The 20,239-nt window shown below is 36.3% G+C and overlaps 1 protein-coding gene across 4 annotated transcripts in view; it reads right to left on the bottom strand.

Moving 5' to 3' along the window:
• The window catches only part of DYNC2I1 (dynein 2 intermediate chain 1), a 117,565-nt gene that overhangs the window by 65,899 nt on the left and 31,427 nt on the right, over nucleotides 1-20,239 (bottom strand). For all 4 annotated transcript variants that reach the window (XR_005216909.1, XR_005216908.1, XM_037835708.1 and 1 more), the window contains exons 4-6: nucleotides 12,167-12,258; nucleotides 10,042-10,350; nucleotides 975-1,030 (exon numbers count right to left, since the gene is read on the bottom strand). Coding sequence is in view for 2 of the 4 variants with exons in the window: in XM_037835708.1 (XP_037691636.1) it covers nucleotides 975-1,030; nucleotides 10,042-10,350; nucleotides 12,167-12,258 (457 nt within the window). In the remaining 2 variants the exon portion in view is untranslated. The remainder of the gene's footprint in view (nucleotides 1-974; nucleotides 1,031-10,041; nucleotides 10,351-12,166; nucleotides 12,259-20,239) is intronic.

Raw genomic sequence — 20,239 nt, forward strand, 5'->3', positions numbered from 1 at the left:
TCAATGTTTTAGAACTTACATTCCTATCAGTTCAACATAACATGGTTTAAAAGACATTCAGAAATGAGCAAAAGCTTCCTTCTGCCTTCTAGAGAGTTTGCAGCATAAAATCTAGGAATTTGAAACTCCCAGGTATAAGTGCTAGCTCTGCTCAAACTTGTACAAATTTGGACAAGGCATTTTACCTGAGTTTTCCTAATCTTTCAGGAAATTCACCATATGTGGTTGTTGGAAAGAACAAATTAAGATTTGGAACTTGTATACAAAATTAGAGCTTTTACACAAATGGTTAATATAATCTATAATCGTCACAAAAACCCACAAAATACAGGCATTATTACCATAGTTTTACCACAGAAAAAATTGGCTCTGAAGTAATATTCAATATCACAACTTAAGAGGCAGATCTGATATTCCAACCCAGTCTGATATCAACACTCTTGCTCTTATTACCTCACTAACTCACAATATTTAAAAAGGAAATATCCTTTCATGTGTACTCACAATTTACAAAGACAAATACATGTGTAAATATTAGGCAATAGGGGATTTGCTGGGAAATTCCCTTTACTTTATGTGAACCACAGTAAATTTGCTTATGCCAGTTAAATGGTTCACTGGATGCTTTAACTTCTAAAGCTTTTCCAGTACCATAGAGGAGAGAGCCACTTCTTGCACATTAAGAGACTCCCAAATTCATTATTCTTCCCAAAATGAGTACCAATTTCCTGATTTTATATGAGGAACTATAAAGTAACCAGTATAGGACTAATAATTTATCATAAGTTTCCAAGCTCCCCTAGTACACCTAAAATGTAGTTTGGAGGAATTATAACTAACAAAAAATGAAGAGCTTCTATAATTTATTCTCATTTACTGGCTATAGCTAGGCAAAAATGAAAAAATCATCTTTAAAACATTCGATGGGAACTGTGTTATAGGTAATATTCAACCAAAGAATTTATATTCCTTACTGGCTGCTAGTTCCATCTCTTTTTGAACTTGCACCTCGACTTCTGTGTTCAGCATTCTATCAAACAAAAAAATAATTCCACAACCATTAATTAGCATATCACAATGAATTAATGATAATTAGTAACTCTTAATCATAATTAGTAACAAGCATAGATTCAAAATTTAACAATAGTTCTACGCCACAAGAATCTTTTAAAATAACTATTTTTACTAGCTAATTTTAGTAAATTAGATAACTAATGTAAGGGAGTTAAATAAAGGTATACTAAAAGCAATGACAATATATTACCTCAGTAAGCAAAAAAAATCATAGTCATTGGTGTATTCACACAAGCAACACATTATTTACAGAAAAATCTGACTAGCTCCTATGCTGCTCAGAAGCACAAACTTTCAAACCTATAGAAGGTGACTATTTCACATATCCATGACAGTATATAAAATAAAGTTTTTTAAACAATCTTCTCTTGAATTAAGTGAATTTTATAAAATAAAAATTAAAATATTAGGTTATAAATCAATATATTTAGGTGGATTGTTTGAAAAGAGACATTTAATTGAGTGCTGATATGAAGTGCAGCACGAAGTGAGAGGTGGACAAGAGGCCATTCCCCAATTACCAGGGAATAAGGTGGAGAAAGAGTATGTTTAGCTAGGATAAAGACAGATTATGGAAGGCCTTGAAATCCTACACCTTGAAAGTGATCTATAAGAAATACAGAGCAGAAAAATGGCAGGATCAAATCATCAACTAAGAAACATCAGTCTCAGAGGGCAAGACACAGTATGTATCAAAAGCCTCAAAAACATGAACTCTGTGATTTGGAGCCCCACTCTTGTGCTCTTGCCACTACATCACACTACCCCATAGGACTAAATTTCTGGTTAGAAGAGTTCTGGGCTAGAAACAGATATTTACAAGACATATTTGAAATCATTACTCCAAGGATCAGAAAGGATAAAAGTGTAATAGATATGGTATGAAAGAGAAGAAAGAGAAGAAATCATTGGATTCTTCAAAAAAAGAAGTCTTTGGTCAGTTTCTTTAAAAGAATGCTTTGTTGTATTTATCATGCTTAATCACATCCTTTCTATCTTTAATCAAAAACTAAAAGGGGCTTACAATAAAAGATACACATAATTCAACCAAAAATAATGAATAAAAAATCATATAGAGGATTCTGGGAAGATGGCGGCACAGAAAGAAGTGGAAGACTTAGTCTCCCCCAGAACAATTCATAAATGAACAAAAAAACAGTAATAACCTGGAATAACAGAGGGGAGACAAACGTGACTGTACACTCAACATCCACCAACATAAATTGGGAGGAATGCCTGAGATCACAGCATAAAATCTGTAAGTAAAACTGCAGACCCGTGCTGAGAGCCGAGAATCTAGAGCCGAGAGCCCCTCCCTCACGGCAGCCATGCTGTGCACTTTCTCAGCCCAGCTCCAAGTGAGGTTTTAATATTAACTGCTCAATACAGACAGCGAATCCTCAACAAGCAGACAGAGGCTTTTGGTGACAACTGACCTTGGGAGAATCAGGGGACACATCTGTCTCAGGATAGGGAGCCCAGAGGATCAGGTGCTATATCTGGCTGACGGGTGAACCTGGGAGTTTTTCTGTCCCTCACTCTCTCTCTGTGGAGAAAACCTCAGCTGTTCTAAGCCCACAAGGCGCTGCAGTAAAGACAGCCTCAGACATTCTGCATTCTGAAATGAGCTGAGCGCCCCGCAGCACAGCCCAGCGGCCCAGGGCTTCCCTTGAGGGATGGCGCACACTGATGACATAGCACGGCATTCCCTTGGCTGAGGGAGGATCATGGCTGGGAGGGGGGATCCGCTCAGAGAACCCAGGGGCGCTACACCAAGTCTGGTGGTTTGTGGGACAACGAGAGAGAAGGTCTGGGGCTGAACTGAAATGAAGGCTTAGACTCTTGCAGTAGCCTTGAATCTCCTGGAACCTAGGAGATTTGAACAGTAGAACTGCCCTTCCTCCCTGGCCACCTGTACACACACCCCATATTCAGGGCAGACGGCTCCAGCAACACACCCAAACTGAGCTCTCCAACTGAACACACAAGAATCATTTCCCCATACACCATGGAAAAAAGGTTGAGAACTGACTTGAGGGATATAGGTGACTCACAGACGCCATCTGCTGGTTAGTTAGAGAAAGTGTACGTCACCAAACTGTGTCTCTGAAAAATTAGATCAATATCCTTTTTTTTGATACAACTTGAAAGAACCCTATCAAGCAAAACAAATGCCAAGAGGCCAAAAACAAAAGAAAATCTTAATGCATATGATAAAACCAGACAATATGGAGAATCCAGCTCCAAACACACAAATCAAGATTTCAGAAGAAACATTGTACCTCGCACAATTAATCAAAGAACTACAATTGAAGAATGAAAACATGGCAAAGGATTTAAAGGACATCAAGAGGACCATGGCCCAGGATATAAGTGCCATGAAGAAGACCCTAGAAGAACATAAAGAAGACATTGCAAGAGTAAATAGAAAAATAGAAGATCTTATGGAAATAAAAGAAACGGTTGGCCAAATCAAAGAGACTCTGGATATTCACAATACAAGACTAGAGGAAGCTGAACAACATCTCAGTGTCCTAGAAAGCCAGAGAACAGAAAATGAAAGAACAAAAGAAAGAATGGAGAAAAAAATCAAAAAAATCAAAATGGATCTCAGGGATATGATAAATAAAATAAAACGTCCAAACTTAAGACTCATTGGTGTCCCAGAAGGGGAAGAGAAGGGCAAAGGTCTAGAAAGAGTATTCAAAGAAATTGTTGAGGAAAACTTCCCCAACCTTCTACACAATATAAACACACAAAGCATAAATGCCCAGTGAACTCCAAATAGAATAAATCCAAATAAACCCACCCCAAGACATATTCTGATCAGACTGTCAAATACTGAAGAGAAGGAGCAAGTTCTGAAAGCAGCAAGAGAAAAGCAGTTCAACACACACAAAGGAAACAACATAAGACTAAGTAGTGACTACTCAGAGGCTACTATGGAGGCGAGAAGGCAGTGGCATGACATATTTAAAATTCTGAGAGAGAAAAATTTCTAGCCAAGAATACTTTATCCAGCAAAACTCTCCTTCAAATTTGAAGGAGAGCTTAAATTTTTCACAGACAAACAAATGCTGAGAGACTTTGCCAATAAAAGACCTGCCCTACTTCAGATTCTAAAGGAAGCCCTACCAACAGAGAGACAAAGAAAGGAGAAAGAGATATAGAGAATTTTAACAGACATATATAGTACCTTACATCCCAAATCACCAAGACACTCATTTTTCTCTAGTGATCACAGATCTTCCTCCAGAAGGGACCATAAGCTGGGATATAAAACAAGCCTCAAGAAATTTAAAAAAAAAAAAAAAAAAAAAAATTGAATATACTCAAAGAACATTCTCCAAACACAATGGAATACAAATAGAAGTCAATAATTTTTAAACTATAACTCCACTATTTACTTCCTACATGATAAAAAATACACAAACTCTAAGGACAAATCGGTGGTTTTGAACTCAATGTAAAATACGTAATTTTAGACAACTATATAAAGGTGGGGGAATGGAGGAGTATAGGAACATAGTTTATGTGCCTTATTGAAGTGAAGGTGGTATCAAAGAAAAACAAGATTGATAGGGATTTAAGAGGTTAATTTTAAGCCCCACAGTAAACACAAAGAAATTATCAGAGAATATAACCATAGAGACGACAAGTAGAGTTTGGGTTAAGAGAAATGGGGGGAAGGGGCAATGGGGAGTTAAGAAAGGAGTGTAGGGTTATTGTTTGAGGTGAAGGGAAATTTCTAGTAATGGATGGTGGGAAAGAGCATAACATCATTCTAAATGTGATTAATCCCACTAATGGAAGGCTAGGGAGGGGGTGGAATGGGAAGATTTAGGCTGTATATATGTTTCCACAATTGAAAAAAGGAAAAAGAAAAAAAAAGACAGTCTAACTAGACTACAATTGAATGCTAAGGATGAACTTGGATGGGATTGGAGGGTGGAGGACAGGTGGCTCGAAGGGACACAGTTGAGACATAAGGAAAAGGAAATACAGAATGTAAGCATTGTATCATTGTTGAATCTCTTATACTTCTTAGCTGCACTTAATGGAATTACATAAAAGAATGTTCTTGTTCATGGGAAGTAAACACATGAATTATAGTGTATGTTCAAGGATGTGTGCAGCTAACTCTCATATGTTCAGAAGACAGAGCAATAGATGATGGATGACAGATAGGGAGGGAGGGAGGGAGGGAAAGAAATAGTGATGTGACAGCATGTTAAAGTTGGTGGATTGAGCTATTGGGGGAGGGGGGTCAGGGTATGATGGAATTCTGTGTATGGGGCTAGTATTGTTTTTGCAACTATTCATGTAACTTTGAATTTATTTCAAAATAAAAAAAAGAGTAAAAAAAAATCATATAGAGAAAGGGAGAGATAACTAAGGAGAACATACATCCCTGTTTCCTGGGAATAGTCCCAGTTATATCTGTTATCCTGGTATAATTATTAATATTACCCCTTGCACTTTATGGGTCACCTTTGAGATAATTATATCAAACACTAAGGCTGACAAAGTAAATCAAAAAGTATTTTGAACACCAAAGCAAGAAAAAATGTTTTTAGATAAAGCTCACTTATCACTCTTGATAGTATATTTTTATTTGCTTATTTCTTATTGTACATCTTCTCCAATGAAATATAAGCATCATGAGCATAGGAACTTCTGTTTTGTTCACACGTGTATCCCAGTAGCAACCACACAGTAGCCACTCCAGAAATATGAACAAAGGTCTAAAAAAAGGAAGATTTTCAGTTCATAAGAAGAATCTTTTTCCTGGGACTAACTGCTATGTTAATCCTAATGTAAGGAACATTGTTGAAGGCAGTGGTTTTATAAAAGAGAGAATATGTTCTTCATACAACCATTTCAGATATTCAACCTTAATAACAGCCAAATGGATATTTTAAGACATATCTCAGAAAAGGCATTTGTGTGGGGAACTAAGCTAATGTGACCCAAGCATACAGTTCTAAGTAATTAAATTTGACTAGGATAAATGAATTCAGCAAAAGGAAGAGTACAAGATCAATACCCAAAAATCAGTATACATCTATACAATGTAATGAACAATCTGAAGAAGCAATCAAGACAAAAATTCCATTTACAATACAACTAAAAGAATCAAATATCAAGAAATAAATCTAACCAAGGATGTAAACGACTTGTACACAGAAAACTACAAAACATCGCTAAAAGAAATCAAAGACCAAAATAAATGGAAGGACATTCCATGTTCATAAAATGATTAAATATTGTTAAGATGTCAATTCTACCCAAAGTGATTACAGATTCAGCACAATCCAAATCAAAATTCCAACAGCTTTCTTTGCAGAAATGGAAAAGCCAATCATCATATTTATATGGAAGGGTAAGAGGCCCCAAATAGCAAAAGCCATCTTGAAAGAGAAGAGTGAGTTGGAAAACTCACACGTACTGATCTTGAAATTTATTACAAAGTCACAGTAATCAAAACAACCTGGTACTGGTATAAGGACAGACATAAAGACTAATGGAATAGAATTGAGAGTTCAGAAATCAACCCTCACCATTTACGTCCAACTGATTTTTGACAGGACTGCAAAGTCCACTCAATTGGGAAAGAACAGTCTCTTCCATAAATAGTAAAGGGAAAACTGGATGCTCATATGCAAAATAATGGAGGACCCATACCTTCCACAATATACAAATATCAATTCAAAATGGACTAAAGACCCAAATATAAGAACCAGAACTATAAAACTCATAAAAGAAAACAGAGAAACTTCTTCAGAACCTTGTGCTAGACAATGGTTTCTTAGACTTTACAGCCAAAGCACAAGGAACAAAATAAAAAATACATAAATGGGACCTCATCAAAATTAAAAACTTCTGTGCTTCAAAGGACTTTACCCTGAAAGTAAAACAACAACCTACACAATGGGAGGAAATATTTGGAAACCACATATCCGATAAGGGTTTACTATACAGAATATAGAAAGAAATTCTACAACTCAACAAAAGGCAAACACAATTTAAAAATGGACAAAAGACTTGAATAAACATTTCTCCAAAGAAGATACACACATGGCCAAAATCACATGAAAAGATGCTCAACATTGTTAGCCATTAGGGATATACAAATCAAAATCACAATGAGGTACAATTTCCCACCCACCAGAAAGGCTACTATTTAAAAAAAAAACAGAAAATTACAAGTGTTGGAGAGGATGTGGAGAAACTGGAACACTTATTCATTGTTGGTGGGAATGTAAAATGGTACACAGACCATGGAAGACAGTTTGTGGTTCATTAGAAAGTTAAATACAGAATTGCCACATGATCTAGCAACCCCACTGCTAGGTATATACCAAAAAAGAATTGAAAGCAGGGATTTGAACAGATATTTGCTACTAATGTTCACAGAGGCATTATTCACAATTACCAAAAGATGGGAGCACCCCAAGAGTCCATCAACAGAAGAATGGATAAAGAAAATATGGTACAGGCACACAATGGAATAATTTTAGCTGGTAAAAAGAACAACAAAATGGATGAATCTTGGAGACATTATGTTGAGTGAAATAAGTCAGACACCAAAGGAATAAATATTGTATGATATTGTAGACACGAAATAATTAAAATAAGCAAATTTCTAGAGTCAGAATCTAAAATATAGATTACCAAGGGCCAGAGTGGGCAAAGGAATTGAGGGTTAATGCTTAAATTGTACAGAGTTTCTATTTGGGATGATGGAAAAGCTTTGGTAATGGATGGTGGTGATAGTAGCACAACATTGTAAACATAATTAACAGCACTGAAATATACATTTGAATGTGATTAAAAGGGGAAATTTTAGGTTGTATATATGTTGCTAGAATAAAACTTTTTAAATGTATATCCATAGGACTGTACAACACAGTGAACCCTAGAATTGGACTACCGTTAATAGTACAATTATAAAAATGTTCTTTCACCAACTGCAGCAAATGTACCACACTAATGCAAGCTGTTTATTAATAATAGAGTATTACATGGGAACTCTGTTTTTTATGCATGATATTTTCTGTAAACCTAAACCTTCTCTAATAAAAAACACTAGAGAAAAAAATTTTAACTAAGGAATATGATAAAGCAAGTATAATAAAATGTTACTGGTAGAATCTAGGCAGTGTTCACCATAAACATGTTAACTTTGCTGCATATTTGAAAATGTTCATAATAAAATACTGCTGAAAAAAGGTTTGATCTTGGGAAAGAGATGAGAAATACAAGAGTCAATACCTATCCTTTAGGGTCTCACTCTCAGTTAATGCCCCACCCAATTTTATTTTTTAATTGACTGTATTTTTAAATTTCTAATATTTATATTTTAACTAGAATCTATTTACATGTAATGTAATTAATGACATATTTGGGTGTATACCATTTTTAAAAACTTGGATTTTGTAATAATCATAGATTCATGGGAATTTGCCAAGAGAGTTCAAAGCTCCCATGGAAGTTTCACCCAGTTTCCATCTGGTTACATCTTACATGATCATAGTAAACTTTCAAAACCAGAATTTGATAATAAACATATGAAAGTATCATTTTATCCTATGTAGATCTATAGAATCACCATAGTAATCTAGTTACAGAATGATTCCCTCACCTAGAGGATCTCCCTCATGCTGCCCCTTCATAGTCACAGCTGCTTTCCTCTCTCCTCCATCTCAAACCCCAGGCAACCACTAATCTCTGTTCCATCTCTACAGTTTTGTCATTTTAAAAATGTTATAGAATCATACATCATATGGCCTTTTTTTAATTCTTCTTTTTATTTTTTTTAATATTTATTGTGGTAACAGATGAACAACATAAAATTTCCCATTTTAACCACTTTCAAGTGACAGCGGGTGCATGCATCAGGAATATAACTATTCAGCATACTAATTAAAGGGAAATCCATCAGCCTTGGATACTGTAAATGTAAGTAGCAAAATTGGTACTGTTTGACCAATGTCCTGGTTCAAATGGAGGGCAGTGGGCTGCTGGTGACAGAGAGGGGTTTCAGAAGAGTTGTAAGGAGAGGTGTCGGAGTAAAGACAGTGAAGTTACAGATACAGGCTCTGATTCATGACACTTAGCAGTGCAAAGAGAAAACTAAGATGGCCAATAGGCCAGACAGCAAGATCAAATGAGATTGTGCAACATATTCTTAACACAACTGTTTCTCAATTGAAATACTCTTAGTTTTAATTAATAGGCTTTTGGTCCCTAAAAGATGCTTTGGACAGAGCATCAGCAGATTAGAAGTCATGAGCCCCTCCCCGCCCCAAACCTTAGTCTTGCTCTCTAAATGTTATGACTCTCCATGAGCCCCACCACATGACCCAATGCCTGGAAAAAGATTTTACTTCCAATGGAAAGGAAGCACAACCAACAAATCTGAGAATAAAGTAGCATTAGCTTTAGCTTCTCTAAAAACAGCATAAAAAGTATATGCACCAGAACAAGAGATAAGAAAGAGTTCGGGATGATATTAAGCAATTACACTAATTAAACCAATACACATGGAAGAGAAATTAGACCCTGTTTTATTTTTTTGTTTTGCTCTGTTTTGTTTTGTTTTTATAAACTTATACTACCAATTCCAGCTGACACGTTCATTGTTTTGCTAAATCATTTAATTTCCACACTTCTTAAAAATACCACCTTTTTTTTTAATGTTAAATTTCAAACTTTTATGATAGATTTTCAAATACCTGTTAAAAATATATTCACAATATAATCATAAGATTTGGCTTCATGTTGCTTAGATCAGTAATCTCTCGATACTAATCATAAAAGGGATTTGAATCATGTTTTTACCAACATACCTACTTTTTGACAAGGAATTTAAACCTTATCTGGCTACACTTAGATACAACTTTTTCTCTAAAAGTGTTACTCTTAGGATGAATATAAAGGCAATGAAGCAGAAAAAAGTAATACCTTGGATTCCCTCTTCCTATGTTCTTCTTTTGATGACCTCTCCTTTTTATCCATGTTATTTCGGTACTTTTCATCATCAAAATGATAGCCTTCTTTATGTTGCTTTTCTTTATGTCTTTCTTCCCCTTCCTTTTCAGAAAACAAATTACTCTTCTCTTTTGAAAATTTTTCCCTTTTTTCCCTTGTGCTGCTTTTTTCTCGATGTTTCTTCTCTTGATCTTGTTCTTTTGGTCTCCTGTGTCTTCTTTCACCTTCTTCTTTATAAAGCCAGTACTTTAGGGGATTATCTTTACTGTCACCATACTGCAACTATGGAATGTAACATATTAAAAAATATGTGTGTATATAAAACCTACTCAAGTACTTCTGTCTTTTATATGCATTATGATATTTAAAAAAAAAAAAAAAGTGGGAGAAGGGAATTACAGAACTACATGTGTGCCCTTCACTGCTCCATCCTGCTGTCAGGTATCTTCCTAAAAACTTAACCATATGTCATCTTTCTGGAAAAGAAAAGAAAACAAAACAAAATTCTATTCACACCACTCCCCCACCAATAGATGTTGCTGGCCACCCAACGGCTACAGAATAAACAGAGAAACACAGCAGCCCAATCACCCTCACTCTGAAATGGAAAACAATATCCACATTCCTTAGCATGGTAAATATGGCCCTCCACAGTCAGGCCCCTTCTCACCTCACTGAAATCCAAATGCCCAAACTGAACCTACCCTTTTCCTTTTCACACAGGTGTCTTCTCTGCTCACATACAATCAGTGATCACTCGGTTTTTGTCTTCCAATCACTGGATTTTTATTTCATAACTCCTTTCTTATCTCTTAGTTCCCTGTTGTTTCCATTCCCTTCACCTCAGTTCAGGATTTTATCACCCTACCTGTGCATCACTGTGACCACTCCTAACTAGTTTCCCTTCCTCAAGCCTCACCCATATCCTGTCTTCTAACACATCTTTGCCAGAATAATCTTCCTTTAAAAACAAAACATTCTAATGATCTCCCTGATCAAACCCCTTAGTTGTAAAGTGAGATTACTACACCACTCGCTGAAATAAATTCTATGGGGATTAAAGATTTAAGTGTTAAAAAAATTTATAAAGATGCAAACAAAATATACGTGACTATTTACATAACTCTGGGGTGCTGAAAGGACTCTTGAAGAATTATCTCAACAACAGAAATAATAAAGGAAAAGACTTATAGACTTGACTACTTCATAATTTTAAACTTAATTATAAAAATGAAGAACCCACAAGTAAAATTCAAAACAAACAGAAAATAGCAACATAAATGACTGGCACAAAGTTAATCTTTAAAGTACTCATAAATCAATAAGACACTCCACTAGAAAGGTAAGGAAATGATACAGGTAGTTAACAAAATGGCTATAAACCGTTTGAAGAAAATGACTAAAGATGTTACTTTTTTCCTGAATTGAATTAGTAAAGACTAAAAATAATGCATAGTTGCTACTTAGTACATGGGGAATTATACTCCTCATGTAAACAAGTACAGCTTTCATATAAGCAAATGGGGTAAAGTTTACATTTATATTGATCCAGCAAGTTCATTTTCCAAAGGAAACAATTATGAATACATACATAAACTTTACCCTATGAATGTATTTACAATAAAAAAAAAATTTAGAAGCAACCTAACTGTTCAACAACGGTAGGCCTATTAAGAAAACTGTGATACATAATAAATATATATTATGCAGCCATTAAAATATTAGAGAAATAGAACTTAGAAAATGCCCATAGTAGTTTACACAATTCCTAAGTAAAACTCCAATTTAAAAATATGCACATATGTGTGTAAGTATGTGTGTGTGTGGTAGGAGATATATCTAAACATTATCAATAATTAATCTCTGGTTGGGGATTAGATATTTTTTATTTTATTCTTATTATTTATTTTATTTTCTAAATTTTCTAAAATAACCAGTATTCCATTTGTAATAAGGGGAAAAACTTGGCTGTCAGGGAAAAAAATTTTTTTCCAACAGAAATTGAATCCTTTGTTACAAAATTTTCCAAAAATGTTTCCAATGAAAATGATTCAAATGTCCTTTACTTTGCAGTATTTGGAAAAATCCTTCTATATACCTTTCTTTCCCGATATCTTCTTTCTCTACCTTCATCTCCTCTGTCAGAATCTTCATCTCTTTTCTCTTTCTCTTCAATTCTCACTTTACTTACTACAAACATAAAAAATATTTTTAACACTTCCAAACTTGGCACATCAACGAGATCTTCTAGCATCCTGCTGCAGTCTTTTTGAACATATTACATTTATTAAAACATATTAAAATATATTCCAATTAAAACAAATCTTCCATCTCAAGAATGAAAAGCTCCAATATCTAAATTTAAAATGAAGTAAAAAGAGGAATCAAAATGGAAGTATAAGAAACAAATTTATTCTTCCCCTTTCCCAGCTTCCTACTGGGGGAACCCACCAAATGTCTGACTAATCCCTGGAAATGGGGGGGGTTACCGCTTGGATTTTCTGTGGTAAACGTTTAAGTAAATATGGTACATAAGGATGCAGAACCCCACCCACTGAGAAAAGCCTGCTCAGTCTAACAAACATTTTAGCCAACTGCCAAGCCAAAGGAAATGCCTGCCCTCATCAGTAAGTTGGAAAAAGGAGCATCAGCCCACCACACCCTACTGGCACCCACATTGCTGAGAAAAGACTGAGGAGGCCAGGAGGCTCCCTGAATAATTAAGGGAAAGCCCATGTGCCAGCTCACCCCCCACCAATTGGCACAGAAGATGAAGTTTCACTGCCTGACGGCCAATTCCCATCCCATTCCTGGAGGCTGGGATGAGGGACAACTGCTACCCAACACCTGTCGTAACCTGAGAGAAACGCCCACCAGGGAGAAATCAAACAGTGTTAAAAAGAATCACTGAGGCTTCACAGCCCTGCCCCAATGGGAAGTGTTCTTTCATCCTGGACTGCAGTGGATTGACCTTTTTTTGACTATTCTGGAGTCTCCATGCTTGTTGAGGTTTAAGTGGACTGTGCAAGCAGGAGTCTGGATATCTCATTAGCCCACTGCACAGCTTCCTTGACAAAAAGCAATGCAGTAATGTGCAAATCTAGACTCAGCGAGACCAATCTTTTTTTAATCAGTATCTGCTGCAATAAATACTATCCATTTAAATAAGAACAGCATTTAGTGCCTCCCAGACTCATCCCTATTGTATTCAATCAAAACAAATTTGAGCAAACTCCATGACCACAATGAAGTCTGAGACCCTCTTGGTGCAGTACAGCTCGACTTTACCAACTGTCCTGAAGAGACCATCCTCTCACATTTTGCACAGCCTTTTTTTTGTTTAGATCCTACAGGTGGCCTTTCCTACAACAAGGATAATGTGACTTAATAAACAAAGAGCCACTGGTCAAAGTTTGTCAACAATTGTTTCCTAATCTTTGTGGGAAAGCTGGTTTGCTTAGATTATTGTATAGTTGTTTTATATACAACCTTGGTATGAATTTAGTTTTAGTGTACTGAAAGGTAAACGTGTTTTTTTCTCCTTTTACCACAATATTTTGTATTGTTTTATTATTATTTTGTTGTAAATTAATATGTAAAACTGAGAAACATCTTCATCATAAACTAAAAGATTCAGAATATTTCCAAGCCATTCATAAAAAAAAATTAGGATGGTCTGCAAATGATACATAAAATCAATTTAGCAAACTTGACATTTCCCCTAAAAAGAAAAGTCATTAAACATCAGTGAGGTCAAATATTGATCTATACAATATGATATGAAATTCACAGAAAATTAGTTAAATATCAACCAACAACAAACTAGAAATCATTGTTTTCCATATCCATGGGAGTATTCAGGAATGTTATCATAGCCAGAAGATAATCATTATCTCAAGGAAACTAAGTTCTCGACATTGGTCCCTTTTGCTATGAATATTAGAAAAACTTGATAGCTCTAATCTCCACATCCCACCCCCATATGAGGCTCCATTTTCAGCTTAAGTTTAGTTGGAGCCACAGAATGTAGAAGTTGCACATTTTATATATTTTCACCATATATGATTTTTAGATGAGAAAATGCCTTTGTGCTATATCAGTATAAGACTAGCTGTAGTAGTTTGGGATTTTCCTATTTCAGAGATTCAGTCAATATATTATAATACTTTTATCTATCTATGTCAATATAGATAGAGCCCCATAGCGTGCTTTTCTTCTTTTTTTCTCTTGTTAGAGGAGAGCTTGGATGTGATTATCTCTAAATCCACCAAATTGACAGCATAAATAGCAAATAAACACCATAGGCCAGGAAAAAAAAAAAAGAAGAATCAAGGATGATGTCCACAGCCCCTAACAATAACGAAAAATCTTAAGTTTCACTTTTGAATTTGCACAGAGAAAACAGAAGTAATCAGACTTAAAATTAAGAGTATAATAACACTTTAAAAGGTGGGAACAAAAACAAGCTCTCAGAGATCATGGAAACAAAATTCATTCGTTCATGCAAAAAACATTCACTGAGCACCAATCACTCTTCTAGGAGCTTGGGGATACAGAACAGATCAAAACAGGGGAGGAAACCCCCTACAGACCTCACATTCTAGTGGTGGGAGAAAGACAGTAAAAGAAGTGGGGGTGGTAGGAAGAAGTCAGGTTCTGGGTATATTTTGAAGGTAGAACCAACAGAATACCTGAATATCAGAAGTGGATTTTCTTCCAATAGCTAGGTTGGAAGAGAATGAGTAGACGCAAGGGTGATTCCAAGACTTTTTTACCTAAATAACTGGGTAAGGCTGTAGTAAAGTAGGTTTTGAAGAGGGAATAACAAAGGATATATTGAGCCTGGGATATCACTGAGAGGTCAGGCAGGGGATATACAATCTGGACTTCAAAGATGGAGCTCAAAACTTGGAAGCCAGCAGCAAATAAAGGGTATTTACGACCATGAGACTGGGTCACCAAGGGAATGAGGGTAGGTCGTGAAATGGTTCAAGAACTGAGCCCTGGAGCAAGGCAACGTATTACAGATTAGGGGAAAATGCAGAGGAAAGGTCAAAGGAGATTACCATAGAGGTGAAAAATAGTGAAGGAAACAGGAAAGAACTTTAAAGGGTATAACTGTATAATTAGTCTTTTCAGTACAATTCATTTCAATACTTCATTGAAAAAAAAAGATAAGTTAGCAATGAAAAAGGAGCGATCTGGGAGCAAAAAAAAAAAGATTTTATTAGAAATAAAAACTAAGAATATCAATTCAAAAAAAGAAGCATTGAATACTAAATAGTTACTGTTAAAATTAATTTAGTGGTGACCCAGCTAACCCAGAAACTCCAGCTCTAGGTATACACCCAACAGAAATGCATACATACGAGCAATGAAAAACATGCATAGTAATGTTCATAGCAGCCTTATGTGCAATACATTAAATCTGCAAACAAATCAAACGGCCATCAGCAAGATACATATACTGTGGTATATTTAGACAATGGGATACATATAATGAAAATGAATGTACTACTGTTATACTTAATAATATAAAGGAATCACATAAACATAATATTGAATAAAAGAAGTTAGACATAAAAGAATTATAAATGAAGCTAGACATAAAAGAACTACTTATTATATGATTCCATTATATGAAGATCAGAAACAAGCAGAACTAAACTATAGTATTAGAAGTCAGGATAATGGTTACCTTTGGGGAGGAGGGCTAGAATAGCATAGCGTCTAGGTGCCAGGGGAATGATGGGTGCTTCTGGGGTGCAATTAATGTTTTATTTCTTGACCAGGATGGTAGTTGCATGAGTGAGCTCACTTTGTGATCATTCAAAGAGCTGTGCACTTAGGATATGTGTGCTTTCCTGTATTTTAGACTTTGATAAATATCTCTATAAAAATAATGAACATATGTTAAAACCAGCACAGTAACTAATAAATATTTGGGGGGAGATATTTTGAGGCTATGCAAATATCCTGTTTTTCCTTAAATTTTCACCCACTAAGTTTAGCATTCTTCAATGGATTCTGTGGAAGCAATTATTACTGTGGTGTTCTACGGTGACTTCCTATTTCCTACATTCTACATGAACCAATTGAAATTCTTCTGTAAGAAACAGTTGTCCCTTCTCCCTCATTTATTTTTATTCAATTATTCATAGGAATATGGACTCATGAATATTTATTCTTTGAGTTATATCAAATACTAATATAAGATAGTGAAATAATTGAGTATTTTTTGCTCAGATTGTTTCACTTTGGCTATCAGAAGCTCTTTCTAGTTGACTCTTGGGTCTGTTGACATCTCCCTCAACCTGTTTTGCTGCTGTTGTTGTTGTTAGCACTTCCTTACTTTGTGGCAACATAAGACATTCCAGGCTCATCTTGTATTTTCCTTCCCCTGGAGTCAGCCATTCCTCCAAGGAGACTAGATTTCTATTATTGAAGAACGGTATTAGAAACCAAGACCTGGGCACTAGGGTGATCACTGGTACTGGAGTATCACTGTTTCTACGCCCTCTCAGCAGACAGAGCAAAACATATCTACTAACCTATGTATACAAATAAGTATACTAATCTGTCTATATAAACGTGTTTATTCCTGTATCATAAACAAGATGCCCACAAATTCTGTGATACTCCTCCACCCAGGAGGTGGATCTTAATCACCCTCCTCGTTAAGGTGGGCTAGACTTAGTGGCTGTCTTCTAACAGAGTGTGGAAAGGAGAAATCAGTAACTTCACAGTGGGGAAACACAGCAGACGCTACCTTGACGAAATTATCAAGGATGATATCACCAGCGATAAGTCAGAGTGACATCGTGTATTCCTTGTATGATACAATGAGAAAGGCACATCACCTCTGTGGTATTCTTCCCCAAAACACATAACTTCAGTCTATTCATGAGAGAATATCAGATGAACCCAAATTGAGAGACAGTCTACAAAACACCTGACCAATGCTCTTCAAGAAAAGAATCAATATTATGCAAGAAAAGACTGAGAAACTGTCCGAGATTGGAGAACATTAAGAAGACATGACAGGTTTGATGGGTTGAGCCCTCTACCATAGGTTTTACCCTTGGGAAGACGGTTGCTGCAAAGGAGAGGCTAGGCCTCCCTATGGTTGTGCCTAAGAGCCTCCTCCCAAATGCCTCTTTGTTGCTCAGATGTGGCCCTCTCTCTCTAGCTAAGCCAACTTGAAAAGTGAAAGAACTGCCCTCCCCCCCACTACATGGAATCAGACACCCAGGGGAGTGAATCTCCCTGGCAACGTGGAATATGACTCCCGGGGAGGAATGTAGACCTGGCATCGTGGGACGGAGAACATCTTCTTGACCAAAAGGGGGATGTGAAAGGAAATGAAATAAGCTTCAGTGGCAGAGAGATTCCAAAAGGAGCCGAGAGGTCACTCTGGTGGGCACTCTTACGCACAATTTAGACAACCCTTTTTAGGTTCTAAAGAATTGGGGTAGCTGGTGGTGGATACCTGAAACTATCAAACTACAACCCAGAACCCATGAATCTGGAAGACAGTTGTATAAAAATGTAGCTTATGAGGGGTGACAATGGGATTGGGAAAGCCATAAGGACCACACTCCACTTTGTCTAGTTTATGGATGGATGAGTAGAAAAATAGGGGAAGGAAACAAACAGACAAAGGTACCCAGTGTTCTTTTTTACTTCAATTGTTCTTTTTCACTTTAATTATTATTCTTGTTACTGTTTGTGTGGGTGCTAATGAAGGTGTCAGGGATTGATTTAGGTGATGAATGTACAACTATGTAATGGTACTATGAACAATCGAATGTATGATTTGTTTTGTATGACTGCATGGTATGTGAATATATCTCAATAAAATGAAGATTAAAAAAACAATATGAAAAAAGAAAAAAAGAACAAACAAAAAAAAAAAAAAAAAGAAGAAGAAGACATGACAAATAAAATGCAATAGTATCCTGGACTGGGTCATGGAAAAGAAAAAGGGCATCAGTGAAAAAAAATTGGAGGAATCCAAATAAAGGCAAAGGAGATATCACAGCCTAAACTGCCTCTATTATTAAACAAGAAAGTTTAAAAATAAATGAAGAGGAGCTTCCAGAAAGATGGTGGAGTAGGGAGCGACAGGACATTCCTTCTACAAAAGCAGCTAGTGGACAGGCAGAAACTGCCTGAATCAACCATCTAGGGCTCCAGAGACCAGGGGACCACTAAACAGCATACAGGTAACAGCAGGATGGGGAGACTGAGAAACTAAAGCAAAAACTGTGAGCGAATCGCTCCCAAGGCCATGGCTGGTGCCCATTCCTAATCCTCAAGCCTTGCATTTCATACAGTGGGTGGCTGGCTACAGCAGACGGACAGGAGTATGAAGGTCTTCCTCCCCAGGAACAGGTAAGGAGTGTGGTTGAGTGCTGAGCATGGCTTCTGATCAGCAAGTTTGGACTGCTGGGTTCTGGCTATGAATGGCACTTCTAGCCTATCTGGGCAGGGATCCCTACGTCCATCATTTCAGGACCAACTGGTAGAGACTGAATAAATGTACTCCCTCCTCAGTGCTGTAGAGAAAGTGTTGAAGAAGAGCACCATCTGCCAGGCAGGCCAGGAAATTACAGGTTAGGGGAGGTTTAAAAAAAAAAAAAAGGTTTTGGCATCCTTCCTTTCTCACTGGGGCCTTTTGGAACTGGTCTAGGCCCTCTCACGGGTCCCCAGACCTATTTTGATCAGTTGAACATGGGTAATTCTAAAGATCTAGAATACGTTGAACCAAGTGTCAAAGAAGAGCCTTCACACAAAGACAATCAACAATAAAACCCTAGGCAAGAGAGAGAAATTGACCATCAGAGCAAACACATCAAGATAAGCAGATGTCTAGACATCAGCAAAAAATTACAAGCCATACTAGAAATAGGAAGATATGGCCCACTCAAAGGAACAAAGTAAAAAGTCAGAAGATACACAGAACTTGGGATAATTTATCAAAGATGTTCAAACAAATCTCCTAAATCAATTCAAAGAGATGAAGGAAAGTACGGCCAAAGAGATAAAGGATATTAAGAAGACAATGGGTGAACATAAAGAAGAATTTGAAAACATGCAAAGAAAAATAACAGAACATATGGGAATGAATGTACAATAGATGAGATTAAAAATACATAAGAGGGCAATCCGGCAAGACAAAGAAATAAAAGGCATTCAAATTGGAAAGGAAGAAGTAAAACTGTCATTGTTTGCGGATGATATGATCTTATATCTGTAAAACCCTGAGAAATCGACGATACAGCTACTAGAGCTAATAAACAAATTTAGCAAAGTAGGGGATACAAGATTAATGCACATAAGTCAGTAATGTTTCTAGATGCTAGAAATGAACAAACTGAAGAGACACTTGAGAAAAAGATACCATTTTCAATAGCAACTAAAAAAATCAAGTACCTAGGAATAAACTTAACCAAAGATGTAAAAGACCTATATAAGGAAAACTACGTAACTCTACTAAAAGAAATAGAAGGGGACCTTAAAAGAAGGAAAAATACACCATGTTCATGGATAGGAAGGCTAAATGTCATTAAGATGTCAATTCTACCCAAATTCATCTGCAGATTCAATGCAATTCCAATCAAAATTCCAATAACCTACTTTGCAGACTTGGAAAAGCTAGTAATCGAATTTATTTGGAAAGGGAAGATGCCTCGAATTGCTAAAGACACTCTAAAAAAGAAAAACGAAGTGGGGGGACTTACACTTCCTGACTTTGAAGCTTATTATAAAGCCACAATTGTCAGAACAGCATGGTACTGGCACAAAGATAGACATATTGATCAACGGAATCGAATTGAGAATTTGGAGATAGATCCCCAGATCTATGGCCAATTGATCTTTGATAAGGCCCCCAAAGTCACTGAACTGGGTCATAATGGTCTTTTCAACAAATGGGGCTGGGAGAGTAGGGTATCTATATCCAAAAGAATGAAAGAGGACCCCTATCTCACACCCAACACAAAAATTAACTCAAAATGGATCAAAGATCTCAATATAAAAGAAAGTACCATAAAACTCCTAGAAGATAATGTAGGGAAATATCTTCAAGACCTTGTATTAGGCAGCCGCTTCCTAGACTTTACACCCAAAGCACAAGCAACAAAAGAAAAAAATAGATAAATGGGAACTT

The sequence above is a fragment of the Choloepus didactylus genome, chromosome 5, assembly GCF_015220235.1.
Source record: "Choloepus didactylus isolate mChoDid1 chromosome 5, mChoDid1.pri, whole genome shotgun sequence".
In the NCBI taxonomy this organism is placed as follows: domain Eukaryota; kingdom Metazoa; phylum Chordata; class Mammalia; order Pilosa; family Megalonychidae; genus Choloepus; species Choloepus didactylus.